Source organism: Saccostrea cucullata, unplaced genomic scaffold, assembly GCF_032062105.1.
Source record: "Saccostrea cucullata isolate Sc308-1 unplaced genomic scaffold, CSIRO_AGI_Scuc_v1 ctg1261, whole genome shotgun sequence".
In the NCBI taxonomy this organism is placed as follows: Eukaryota; Metazoa; Mollusca; class Bivalvia; order Ostreida; family Ostreidae; genus Saccostrea; species Saccostrea cuccullata.
This window is the reverse complement of record NW_026921650.1, coordinates 86252-100837: the sequence shown is the minus strand read 5'-3', so window position 1 is coordinate 100837 and position 14586 is coordinate 86252. Positions and strand designations below refer to the sequence as shown.

The 14586-nt window shown below is 35.5% G+C and overlaps 1 protein-coding gene across 1 annotated transcript; it reads left to right on the top strand.

Moving 5' to 3' along the window:
- The first annotated feature begins 781 nt into the window (after positions 1–781).
- Positions 782–14335, top strand: LOC134260501 (phosphatidylinositide phosphatase SAC2-like). Its single transcript, XM_062743054.1, has 9 exons — positions 782–854; positions 1059–1179; positions 1291–1419; positions 2086–2156; positions 4640–4900; positions 7205–7350; positions 7606–7761; positions 7884–7974; positions 11732–14335. Exons 1-9 carry the CDS (start codon positions 784–786, stop codon positions 12504–12506), a joined length of 1821 nt encoding a protein of 606 aa, XP_062599038.1. The 5' UTR covers positions 782–783; the 3' UTR covers positions 12507–14335.
- Positions 14336–14586: the final 251 nt, after the last annotated feature.

The following is a 14586-nucleotide window of genomic DNA, read 5'->3' as shown; positions in this document are numbered from 1 at the left end:
TGCAGAGGTTGCATATATTGAAATGAAATTTGGTATACAGATTTTAATAAGAATATCTTGGTCAAGATTTGTTTGTAGTACGATTAAGCCATTTTGGACAGAGTTATGCCCCTTGGACTTAGAAAAATTCCAATTTAAAATTTCTTTGTAGAGGTTGCACATACACTGTAGTGACACACTGTACTAAAATGAAATTCAGTACTATAAAGATTTATTTAAACAATAAAATGCTGTCTTTGTGTGTTATTACTGGAATTAACGCTTACGCGGGTTATGTATTTTTTCTGCAATAGCTGCGACCGTTAATTCCAGTAATAACAAACAAAGAAAGACATTTTATTGTTTATATTTATATCTGTTTAAATAATCATTTAAGGTAGGATTAAAAAGATTAATTATTGTATTAATGATGCGAACGTCTTTATACGTTTCATTGATGGAACAGCCACTGATCAAGAAATCGGTACAGGCGTCATGCCTAATGTAGTTCATGCAGTGATTAACGCAATGGGTTTTCTTAAGAAATGAAGGAGAAAATATTCAGTGGATCTAAATATTTTAAGTATATTTAGGTCAAGATCTGTTTTGGGTACAATCGAGCCCTTTTTTGACAGAGTTATGTGGTTTGGACTTAGAGAAAAATTCCAATTATTTGGGGGAGGGGGCATAAGTCGGGTTTACGAACATCTCTTAGTTAAATACAATTGTTCACACAACTTAATAAATATGAAAAAAAATGTAAACTTAAAAAGAACTTTAAATATGTGTATTTTCAGTCGTGGTATGAAGTTTGAGAATGTGTCCATTCTGACTGATGGGGTCACGGACATGCTTAAACTCATGAGATACTGCTGGTGAGTTCCCTTATTTATTTTCATAATCTCTTATAGCTTTATGTTATGTGAAAAAAAAATCTGGATTAAATGAAAATTTGTGAGTTTGAACTTGATTTTGCAAATTATATCTGTATAAATTACATTTTCGAGTTGTGAGAACTGAAAAACTGGTACATGTAAACTTGGACATTCAGTTCAGTAGTGTTCTGTGGTCTTTTGAAGGTTGAACAAGGACAGCGCAATATGTGAACAAAGAGGGGTGTTCAGAGTCAACTGTGTAGACTGTCTGGATAGAACAAACGTCAGTCAGACCGCCATAGCTAGAATCGTCATGGAAACACAAGTACGCAAACATTCTAAATCCATTGCATCTTATAATTTTCAAATATTTTTAAGCGTTGGATTTTAATTTCATTAAACTATGAATGATACCATCAGTCTATGCTTTTATCAGCTGAGAAAACTTGGTATCCTCCCCCCTGATGAGACACTCCCCACAAACTGTAAGAGGATTTTCCAGGTCCTCTGGGCCAACAATGGTGATGCCATTAGCAGGCAATATGCTGGAACAGCAGCTTTAAAGGTAAAATTTGTAAAGGACTCTTAACACTTTTATCAGAAAAGGAAGGGAAAATGCATGGTTTTTCAAAAAACAATACATTTTTGATAAAAATAACTAGTTATCTGTGTATGGTTACTTATTAATATTGGACCAGCATTGAATAACTACCATGAGTAAGATGTTTCATTAAATTTCTGAAAAGTATGAATATGTAATTTAAAGACCATTCTTTGCTCATGCAGATATTGAAAAGTACGTTATTATACTCTGCATTAGAAAAAAATATGGTAAGGTTTATAGATACCAAGCTCACCTTCTTTTGGTCTATAAAGAGGTGTTCAACAAAGCTGCCTTCTTCTTCCATTGTTGTTTACATGTACTTCTGAAATGAAAGCATCGTCATATACATAATGTGCTTTTACTGTAATATTACAGTGGATTGAGTGTAGCTAGAAATGCTTTAGTTTGATCTTTTATTTACATTCTGAATAGATGATATTCTCATTTTGGCATATGTTTCTTACTACAACTTTTCTTTTTCAATCAAAATGCACCATCAAAGTTCTCTTTTTCAGATAGGTAGAAGATTTGCCTTTCATTCACTGTTTCTAGTTTCCAAACCTTTTTTAAAAGTTTAATTCCTATTTGCATGAACTTTCTAAGCATGATTCTTTTTCTCTAATGCAGGGAGATTATACTAGGACAGGGGAACGAAAAATTACAGGCATGATGAAGGATGGTGTTAATTCTGCTAACAGGTATAGAACTCAGCCACAAGATGGTGTGCATCTTAGATGCATGATAATTATAGTACTATTGATCAAATGGATTCGAATGTGTTGTTTTACTTTTTTGGTACCTTCGATTCTTCACAAAAGCTTGTTTACTGAAGTTTCAAATTGTTTTTTTTTACCTTTCTTTTTAAAACAATGGTATGAATTACTTGTAAAGCCAATTGTTTGGAAAGAACTTTTCAAGAAATGAATGAAGTTATAAGGGTATGTCCACAAGGAATGATATTTTATGGGCATTTTAAAAATCTCAATATTTTTTTCACAGAAATTCACTGTCTGGTACATGTACTTGTCATACAATTCTAATGGTCTTAAAACTAGTTTACATATTTGAGAGTTAAAAAAGGCAAATAATTAATTCAGATTTCATAATTGTGCTAAGAGGACACTCCATGAATTGTATAAACTTTTTTTTTACGTTTACCGGTAGTTGAAATCCATTAATGTTCTACCCATATTTTTATGAAGAATGTTAATGCTGCTTTTGTATTCATTGCAACACTGTCAAAAATGTAAATAGTATATACTATCATTCTGAAATATATCTATCAGGATATAGACCCTGGATGGTACAGGATCAAATGTGCCAAAAAGCCCATTATGCTTAATGGGATTTGATCACATAACTAACCTTCATTTGTCTTTATACATGTATTCTCAATGATATAAATATGATGTGTTCACTTCATTCTTATTAAATAAATGTATGTCATTCAGGTTTGAAAAAAAACTTCGATATTATAAAACAATCTAAAATCTTTTTCTTAGTGAGTATTTTTTGAGATGATTTTTTTAAAGAAAACAATCTAAAACCTTTCTCTGAATGAGCACTTTTTGAGTTGTTTATAAAAACAATCCAAATTCTGAATGAGCACATTTTGAGATCATGTTAAAAGTCTATCCTATAATCTCAAATCATGAAATTTGGTTTAAATGTTTATAAATCAAAATCCATTAACTTATTAGCTCACCTCGACGAAGTCGAGATGAGCTTATGCTATACCCCCTGCGTTGGCGTCGGCGTCCCAGGTTAAAGTTTTAGGAGCAAGTCCATTCCCAAGTAACTATAAGCCCTACCTGAACCAAACTTGCATGGATGATGCAACTAGGGATGTACACTACAAGACTTGCTTCGGATGCTAGATCTGACCTACATTTTCCAGATGAGTGACCAGGTTAAAGTTTTTTGGAGCAGGTTAAAGTTTTTGGAGCAGGTCCATTCCCAAGGAATTATAAGCCCTACCCAGACCAAACTTGCATGGATGATGCATCTAGGGATGTACACTACCAAACTTGCTTCGGATGCTGGATATGACCTACATTTTCCAGATGAGTGACCAGGTTAAAGTTTTTGGAGCAGGTCCATTCCCAAGGAACTATAAGCCCTACTCGAACCAAACTTGCATGGATGATGCATCTAGGGATGTACACTACCAAACTTGCTTCAGATGCTGGATATGACCTACATTTTCCAGATGAGTGACCAGGTTAAAGTTTTTGGAGCAGGTCCATTCCCAAGGAACTATAAGCCCTACTCGAACCAAACTTGCATGGATGATGCATCTAGGGATGTACACTACCAAACTTGCTTCGGATGCTGGATCTGACCTACATTTTCCAGATGAGTGACCAGGTTAAAGTTTTTGGAGCAGGTCCATTCCACAGGAACTATAAGCCCTATTTGGACCAAACATGCATGGATGATGCATCTAGGGATGTACACTACCAGACTTGCTTCGGATGCTGGATCTGACCTACATTTTCATTCCCAAGTAACTATAAGCCCTATTTGGACCAAACTTGCATGGATGATGCATCTAGGGATGGACATTACCAGACTAGCTTCGGATTCTGGACCTGACCTTTATTTACATTCCCAAGTATCTATAAGCCCTAGCTAAACTAAACTTGCATGGATGATGTATCTAGGGATGGACACTACCAGACTTTCTTCGGATGCAGTGGATCTGACCTACATTTTCATTCCCAAGTAACTATAAGCCCTAGCTTAACCAAACTTGCATGGATGATGTATCTAAGGATGGACACTATATGACTTGCTTCGGATGCTGGATCTGACCTATATATTCCATACAAGAGACTTGGTTAAAGTTTTGGGAACAGATCAATCCGAATGAACTTGAAGACCTTGATATATGCAGTATTAACAGTTATGAATATTTGTTTACACTATACATATACATATTTTTCACGCTACAGGCTTAGAAATGTGTATATGCCATGTAAGGGGTTAAACACAACTTGCAAGAATATTGTTGTTGGGATGAATACTAAATATTAAGAAAATATGATGTGAGATTTGCATTACTTAAACTGATAACATTTGTCGAGGTGAGCTTTGTAATCTTTGATTACCTATGTTTTTTTCCATAAAATCATTTTCAGATGCACATGATTTTTTCATATAATCTTCCACAATCTTCTAGGTACTACCTACGTTTCCGTGACAGCTATCGCCAGGCAACCATTGACCTGATGCTGGGTCAGCTGGTCCTCACGGATGCCATGATGTTGTCCTCGGACAAGCTGGACTCCTCAGAGGGCGATGAGGAGGAGGAGGAGGACTCTAACGAACTCCTAGAGAAGGAGGAGAATCTCAAAATGCTGATTGAGGACGCCAAGAAGATGCTGATCATTGAACCGGAACAGTGTATGGGGGGCTGGAGTCTCATCAACGCTGACCCACAGTAAGTAGTACAGAACAGTGTATAGGGGATTCAATCAATACTGACCCACAGTATGTGTTATAAAACAGTGAACTGTGGGGGGGGGGGTCTCATCAACTCAGACCCACAGTATGTATTATGGAATAGTGAACTGTGGGGGGGGGGGTCTCATCAACTCAGACACAAAGTATGTATTATAGAACAGTGAACTGTGGGGGGGTCTCATCAACTCAGACCCAGAGTATGTATTACAGAACAGTTTACTGTGGGGGGGGGGGGTCTCATCAACTTAGACACATAGTATGTATTGTAGAACAGTGTACTGTGGGGGGGTCTCATCAACTCAGACCCACAGTATGTATGTATGTATGCATTATAGAACAGTGTACTGTGGGGGGGGGGGTGTCTCATCAACTCAGACCCACAGTATGTATGTATGTATGTATTATAGAACAGTGTACTTTTTTTTGGTGGGGGGGGTCTCATCAACTCAGACACACAATATGTATTATAGAACAGTGTACTGTGGGGGTGGGGGGGGGTCTCATTAACTCAGACCCACAGTATGTATTACAGAACAGAGGGGGGGGGGGGTTTCAGTCAATGCAGGTCAACCCACAGTATGTGTCACAGAACTTTGAGGGGGCCTGGATATCAATGTTTATCAACAGTATACAGTTGTTGACTGGGGTAGAGAGAAACAGTCTATCTGTTGGAAACGGAGTGCAAGTTGTTGATTGGACCATAGGCCATAAATTTGGAAGGGAGGGGGATCAATCAGTCGGACCCACAATATAAGTACGTGTAGTGCAAAATTTGATACATGTGTATTAGTGGGGGGCACATATTTAATATGTTTTACAGAACTTGAAATTGGAGGGAGGTGGTTGGAATCCTCATCAATGCTTGTATGTTTTACAAAACTCAGTGAAAAGGGGGAGGGCTAATTTCTGAATAGGGAGACACAAGTATGTGAATAACACACACCATGATATGAATAGGAAGGGCCTAAGTTAAGGTCAGATGTTCATCAACTGAAGCAAAAACTTGTGAAAAAGGAGGAAGTAAATATTATATAAATACAGTATTTTTATATTTTTAGTATATTTTCAGAGAAGCAGGGGTTACAATATTTCATCAATTAATATAACAAAGAATTCTCATAAACTGATAATTTGAATCAAGAATGTGAAAAATGTTATTTTGATGAATGAGAAAAAATTTTTTCTTGATAATTTTATATGTTGATGAATTGTTGATCTTTTCACACTTCTTGAAGATAGGTCATTGATTTAACATTAAAGTCAAAGTCTCTATTTTCCACTCCATCATATACATGTAGCATACATATATATCCAGGGAAAAAATTGCCAGTGAAAGGGGAGCAACTTTGAAATAATACTAAAAATACAAATTGTTTATTACATTTTAAAAGCAAGTTATGTCTTATTCTTTAAGTATTTCTAGGTATCAATTATTGTATAATCTGTGTAAATACTACAATGTATAAAGCTAGTTTCATCCCCTTGACTTTTGGGACTACTGTAAGTCTTTTTTTATTCATGTATAATATAGTATTCGTGAAAATTTTATCTCGCTTATCATAAGGGTCAAAGAGTATCTCGTGAAAATAATTGGTTTCACGAAAATTTAGTGATCTACAGTATTTGTGACGTCTTAACGTATGTTCCATCTGTAGGAATGAAGATGAAGAGAAAGTAAAAGTAGAAATCACCATGCTTCTTAGCCAAGTTTTGTGTTTTGTTTTTATCATGACAGATGAGGACCATTAAGACATTCATGCACAACACTCTCCTTTTCACCAAATCCTCTTCTTTACTGTTTTGTTTTTTAATTTTATGGACAGGAGATGAGAACTGTCTAGATATGGACAATGTCCTGCTCCTCATCGTATTGTGTTCTGTTTGTAAGACATTATCCTGTTCATCATTTTATTTTTGTAGGAAGGAGATGAGGACAGATTAGATATGGACATTATCTTGCTCCTCATTGTTTTGTTTTAATTCTGTTTGTAGGTCAGTAGATGAGGACTGTCTAGACACAGACATTCTTCTGCTCCACATTGTTTTGTTTTCTGTTTGTAAGAAATTATCCTGTTCCTCATTTTATTTTTGTAGGACAGGAGATGAGAACTGTCTAGATATGGACACTATCCAGCTCCTCTGACATTGTTTTGTTTTCTGTTTGTAGAACAGGACATTATCCTTCTCATTGTTTTGTTTTCTGAATGTAGGACAGGTGATGAGGACATATTAGACATGGACATTATCCTGCTCCTCATTGTTTGGTGTTTTTTATTTGTAGGACTGGGGATGAGGATCGATTAGACATGGACATTATCCTGCTCCTTAGTCAGAGGTCAGTGTACGTAGCCTGGTATGATGATGAAGAGGAACAGATCGTCCAGTACCAGAGGATATTCCTCGAAGACATCGTCAAAATGGAAATAGGTCAGTCAATACATTAAAATATATAGCACACAGGCAAAAATTTTAATGTAATCATTAATAATAAAAAAAAGAACAAGTAGATTGTTTTAAAGCAAGTTAAAAAATGTGTATTGAATAAAATACAAAGAGATTTCTAAAAGTTTTGGTTAACAATGGAATAAAGCAGGGAAAGACATTGCTGCATCATGCAATGTCTAAAACAGTGGTGACTGCATAATTTTCTTTTTTGGGAGATTTGATTTTCCTTTTGCATAGGTGCTGAGCCTTCCATTTTCAAGTCAAAGTTTGTGTGTCTGCGGATTCATTACCAGCACTATGCAGAGGAGGGCTTCTTCCACACGTTCAGGATTCCTCGTACAAGACTCTTCAACAACATGATCATCGTTGTTAAAAATACGGAAGATGCTAGAGGTACACATGATTATAAAGATAGAAAAGGCATAAAAAAGTTCAACAACTGAACGAGACCAAGAAATTTTAACTCTAGATTTTGGTTTGTGCAATCATTTATCATAACTGTAATTGAATTGTAGAAAGTCTGAAGGCAATACATCAGGCCTTTGCGGCCGCCCAAGAAATTCTGTCACTGAAACTGGAGCTGGAAACCAAAACCAAGTTGGATAGGTCAGTAAAACGGATACCAGCTTATGTGTACTTTTTATGGCGTCGGGCTTGCCCGATCGTCATCTAGCGATCAGTCAGGTTTACGCGACCGCACGTGTCAGTGGATGCATCCGCAATAGAAAATAGCAACAGCTGTGAACCAATTTCTTTTAAAACGTTCACAATGAATAATAGCTTGAATATAAAATTAAATCAATTGTATCTTCAATTAATACTACTACAAAACAACGATATTATGTTTAATTTTTACGCAAGAAAAACGTTATGGTTGTTGCGGATGAATTTCTACTGAGAGGGTGCGTCCAATGACATGAATCACATTTGGGACCGATTACTGTAATACAAACAATCTTAAATACGGTAAAATAATTACAAAATAAACACGAATACAACAAGACTATAAAGATTGAATTTCTTAATCTTAGCTTTACTTTTACGATCTTCAATCCAATTTTAGCCGAACAACCTACGATATTGACCAGTAATACCAGTATTACTGTATTTATCTATTAATTCCTCCATTTGTTTACCGCGCCTTATCGTAAGTCGATCGTACTTGTAACATTAGAGTCATGGTTGTAGTTAAGATGCAATCACTATACAACAGAACAACACTCTGACAATGGCAATTAATTAAAATAATTTATGAAACCCTTCATTGACTGAAAAGAAATTAGATTGATATAGAGAGGATGGACATTTCTGACGATGTCTGGTCAATTCGAACCCTGACTCATTCGGACCAGGACACAAGGCTATCAGGCCCTATACTGTATTTGTGTTAAGACTATTTTTTTAATTTTATTATGTTACTGGAGTCACTCACTTGACCTATTTGCAGATCTTTTGAAATTGTTTTTCTTGTTCGACGCCATTGAAGCCTTTCAGGCTTTTGATTTTTTATTAACTCACCTGAGCCAAAGGCTCAAGTGAGCTTTTCTGATCACATTTTGTCCGTCGTCCGTCCATCCGTCTGTCCGTCTGTCTGTCTGTCTGTAAACTTTTCACATTTTTGACTTCTTCTCAAGAACCACTAGGCCAATTTTGACCAAACTTGATACAAAGCATCCTTGGGTAAAGGGAAATTTAAATTGTTAAAAGGAAGGACCAATTCCCCTCATAAGGGGAGATAATCAAGAAAAGAGAAATATAAGGTAGGGTCATTTAAGGAATCACTGTCTAGTTTTGAGAGTATGCCAGGGCATGAACAATAGTGGGAAACATGGGATAATTTGCATAATGGGCGAAGCCCGTTATGCTAAAATTATTCCATGTTTCCCACTATTGTTGATGTCCCTGGCATACTCTCAAAACTTAAGACAGTGATTCCTTATATTTCCATTTTTACCTGAAATAACCATCTTAAAATAAATTGAAATACCGTCTAATTGAGTAGATTTGAAATGCACAAGGCCCCATGACGTCAAATTTTACTATAAAAAAAATAGTCCAAAAAAACACAAAACAAATTTATTGATTATTTAGTTACCGTAGTCAAATATCAACATTTATAAAATAAACAACAAAAGAATTTTAAATTATGATCAAAGTAATGTTGTTAACTTTAATTATATATGTGACCTAGATTTAGGTTGTCGGAAGCACGAACATATATAGGCACTATGTCACTTCTCCGCCGCCATATTGAATGCAATGTTGCAGTTGATGAAATGGGAGTTGGTCAGCATGGTCAGGAAACCGATTTGTATGGATGTTAAAATAACAGAAGAAGTTGAGTTGCGTAAGAAGTTAGGTGGTAATGACTAAGGGACGATGTCTGTATCAGATGATGAATACGTGCAGATCCATGTGGCAATGTCAATTTCTCCACGTGGCTGTTTACCAGGAAGTGGAGTTCTCGGTCTCGCGAGGCCTCGGTGATAGTGGACAGCGTTGCGCTAGTGACTTGCTTTCGAGCCGAAGATAATTCATTATTTATTTTGTTTGTTAAAAAGATATATCATATCAAATTACTTAGTAAACAATTAAACAAAACATCTATTTTTTCTTTAGTATATTTATACGCCAGTGATATGCATGCAGGTTGACACCTGACCTTTCAGTAATAGAGAAATATACATACCACAGGGTATTACCATGAAATTAACGTGATTCACTTTTGTACTGTTTATCATAGAGAAAACAATTGGAAATGGAAATATTAAAAATCTTCTTCTCAAGAACCACTGGGCCAGAAAAGCTAAAACTTATGTGGAAGCAACCTGGGGTAGTGTAGATTCTAAATTGTTCAAATCATGACCCAGGGGGTTGGGCGGGGCCACAATGGGGAATCCAAGTTTTACATAGAAATATATAGGAAAAATCTTTGAAAATCTTCTTCTCAAGAACCACTGGGCCAGAAAAGATGAGACTTATGTGGAAGTATCCTTGGGTAGTGTAGATTCTAATTTGTTCAAATCATGACCCCCAGGGGTAGGACAGGGCCACAATGGGGAATCCACATTTTACGTAGACATATATAGGAAAAATCTTTGAAAATCTTCTTCTCAAGAACCACTGGGCCAAAAAAGATGAAACTTGTGTGAAAGCACTCTGGGGTAATGTAAATTCTAAACTGTTCAAGTCATGACCCCTGGGGGTAGGGCAGGGCCACAATGAGGAATCAAAGTTTTACATAGAAATATATAGGAAAAATCTTTTTAAAATCTTCTTCTCAAGAACCACTGGGCCAGAAAAGATGAAACTTATGTGGAAGCCTCCTGGGGGAGTGTAGATTCTAAATTGTTCAAATCATGACCCCTGGGGGTAGGACGGGGCCACGATAGGAAATCAAAGTTTTACATTGAAATATATAGGAAAAATCTTTGAAAATTTTCTTCTCAAGAACCACAGGGCTAGAAAAGATGAAAATTATTTGGAAGCATCCTGGGGTAGTATAGATTCTAAATTGTTCAAATCATGACCCCCGGGATTAGGGAGGGGCCACAATAGGGAATCCAAGTTTTACATAGAAATATATAGGAAAAATCTTTGAAAATCTTCTTCTCAAGAACCACTGGGCCAGAAAAGATGAAACTTTTGTGGAAGCATCCTAGGGTAGTGTAGATTTTAAATTGTTCAAATCATGACCCCCGGGGATAGGGCGGGGCCACAATAGGGAATCAAAGTTTTACATAGAAATATATAGGAAAAATCTTTGAAAACCTTCTTCTCTGAAGAACCACTGGGCCAGAAAAGCTAAAACTTATGTGGAAGCATCCTTGGGGAGTGTAGATTCTAAATTGTTCAAATCATGACCCCCGGGGGTAGGGCGGGGCCACAATAGGGAATCATAGTTTTAAATTGAAATATATAGGAAAAATCTTTAATAATCTTCTTCTCAAGAACCACTGGGCCAAAAAAGCTGAAACTTATGTGGAAGCATCCTGGGGTAGTGTAGATTTCAAATTATCTCAGTTATGATCAGTGGGTAGGGTGTGGTCACAATATGTATTACAAGGGGAAATCTGGTAAAGAACAGAATGGTCAAAGCTTCTCAGGTGAGCGATGTGGCCCATGGGCCTCTTGTTCACGTTAAGTTTATTTTTTGAAATACAATTGCAAAGAATAGCTATACTGTAGAGATGAAAAATTTTAACAAAACTTGTTCTAAAGAAAACATTGATAAAGTGGACTCTTCAATGATTGAGATATTATATGGATGCATTATATAAGAGAGACATAAAATTTGAATTCTTATTAATGCATGGGTACTGTTGTATCTCAGATTTCTCTAAATAAAATTTTATTTTTGCAGGAGGAAAACAAAACCACATCCTGACATTCAGAATATTTATATAGAACAACAGGAGAAAACACTGAGTAACTTACACGTACCGCGAGATGTATCTGCTGGGGAATTGACTAAACTGTCAGGGTCAAACACACCCAGGTCAAGGTCAAGAAATAGCCCAAGGTCGGTCAGTCCTGTGATGTCATCACCTGTCAGCAGTCCTGGTCAACAAAGGAAGAATCTCTTTCCGAACTTTGCAAACATCACAAAAAATCTAAGTTCTGGGATAAAGCTCCCTAAATTTACTCTGCCAAAACTAGACACAAAAACGGACCCCCAGGAGGATGCTGGGAAGGCTGAGGATAAAGTGGAACATAAAAACAGGAGTGACAACTCTGGACGACGGTCTAGACTCAGCTCGCATGGAAGCCGAGATGACAGTGAGATCGACATTAAAGACCGAAGCTCGCGAGATTTTGATGACATGGTTCTAGCTTCCTGCGGAATTTTGGAGACTCACAATATCTTAAATGCAGACCTTCCACTAGAAGAAAATGTCAACTCTGAACAAAATGTAAATTCCAATACTGAGGATGACCAGCTTGGTAAAGACGGCCTAGAGGAAGAGAATGCAGCCTTGAGTAAGGAGTCTGAGAAAATTAGTCAAATTCCAAAAATAAAAATTATAACCCCAAATACCACCACGAGAAAAATGCGGAGAATTATTGACGCCATTGAACAAGAGCTGCAGGCCAAGATTGGAGACAGAGAATGTGTCACACAGTTTATATTCTTATGAAATTAGGGCACTGCTTTATTAGTTGAAACATATTTAGTATTTTAGCATTTATTGATCCATGTACACATGTACGATCATATCAGGACTTTACACCAATTTTTTTTTATGTAATTGCTTTTAGTTTTGTGCAGTCTGTGATACTAGGGTACCCCAATTAACAGATGATTAGACTAATTACACATATTTTCAAAGTATATATAAATTTTGTTTTATTTTATTTTAATTAATTAATGCATGTTATTTCACACTTTTAAATGCAAATTAAAATTTGTTAAATGAATGGGATATTCTTGAACAGTCCATTTGTAGGCTAAACATTGAACAAAATTTATTAGAGAATTTCATTTGATTGGTTCTTTACAGGAACTGAATTTCTAGGGATTTTAAATGTTGTGTAATTTTCCATGTAATTTGACGTACTTGAACAACGAAGTTGTAAGATTCACAACGAAATTCACTTCTCTTTGGTTTTCCATCTGGCTACATGAGAATACATTTAAGTATGCTAATTTAGAAATAAAAATTCCATATTATATATTATAATTTATTGCTTGATAGTAATGTCATGCAGTATTTATTTTATTTTTAATGGTTGATGCATTTCTATATAAGCATTAATTAATACTCTTATCTTGTGCAATATATTTAAAAGCAATTTACATGTACTAGTAAGCTAGCCTATTTTGTTTTCAGTTACTAATACTTAGTAGAAATAAATTTTGTGCAAGGTTAGGGTTAAATTAGATTGGTATATAAGGTATTTTTCCTTAATATTAATTACACTTGTATTTACACTGTCTGTAGTTTGTATCTTAATTGGTACCTACATGTAGCATGCTTGTGATCAAACTTAATTTCGCATCTATTAAGCTTTCATCAACTTAAGATAGAAGAAAGATGATTTAACGAGGCCCGATCTAGTTGATCTGTGCATACGTTTTAACGCAGCGTCGACTCAGGCACGTCACAATACCGTTGACTGCCGTCACAATTGAACTCAATACTGTCACAATTAAAATGACGTCAAATTGCGCTAAAATGTTTCGCTGATCTTTCTTACCTGGTAGCTCTATAGACTGTGCATTGAAAGCTGCCATTTCGATTATTAATTTTTTAAATATTTAAATTAATAAACAACTTTGGAACCTAATTAATTTTGAGGGGTCAATTTTTTGGTACAGATTCATTAATTTTATCTTGTTTTATTTCAATTTGTGAGTTTAAAAAAACAAACACTGCAACCAAAAGTAAACGATTTTAGTCTTTCTCTTTGAACATGTTAAAGTGCATGTTGATACACACATTTTTTTTATTGCGGGCTTACATATGCATGGGTTATCTTCACTTTTAAAAAATAAAATAAGTCTATAAATCATTTAAATGCAACCCCCGAAATATTTTATTTTTCTATATATTACATTATATTAGTGAAAATCGCAATTTTGTCGCCTCCCCCCCCCCCTTCCTCCCTCTACCCCTTTTTTCCACGTAAAACAACGTTGCGTGTTGAGAGAAAAATAAAGCATGGCGAGAAAATTATTTCATAATGTAGGAATTATTTATTTTTTAGAAACTAATACAGTATCACAATCGTTTGTTGGTGTTATGTAAACCCATTGCGACATACAAAATACGTAGTTGGATAGAATAAATCCAAATTTTGTGTTTTGACATGCCCCCTTTTCACTGCAATAAAGGCTACCTCCAATTTTCTTTTCATTTTTTATAAGAAGAATGAAAATTGCATGATATATGTGAAAAACAAAGAATTTCATCATGTATTTTTTTTTAATTTGTAAATTTCTTTGTTTATTGAAGAGTTTTAGTATGTAATTAAGAAATAAGGTATCATTTTTTGAGTTTTATTGAGATGTAAAACGGGTTGGTCACGTGATCAAATCCCATAAAGCCCGAAGGGCTTTATGGAAGATTTGATCATGTGCCAACCCGTTTTACATCCCAATAAAACTCAAAAAATGATACCTGATTACTTATATTTACATTTATGACTTATTCATACTTTATATTTGCCTGATTGTTACTTTTAACGTGTGAAATGCGTTTATTTTTCAAACCCAAC

Bases quoted from the DNA above. Each gene is read 5' to 3' on its own strand.
- LOC134260501 (XM_062743054.1), top strand. From the start codon at position 784: ATGAAGTTTGAGAATGTGTCCATTCTGACTGATGGGGTCACGGACATG. The intron at 2,157-4,639 runs GTATAGAACTCA...ACAATCTTCTAG, and splicing joins GGTGTTAATTCTGCTAACAG to GTACTACCTACGTTTCCGTG. The intron at 7,975-11,731 runs GTCAGTAAAACG...TTATTTTTGCAG, and splicing joins ACCAAAACCAAGTTGGATAG to GAGGAAAACAAAACCACATC.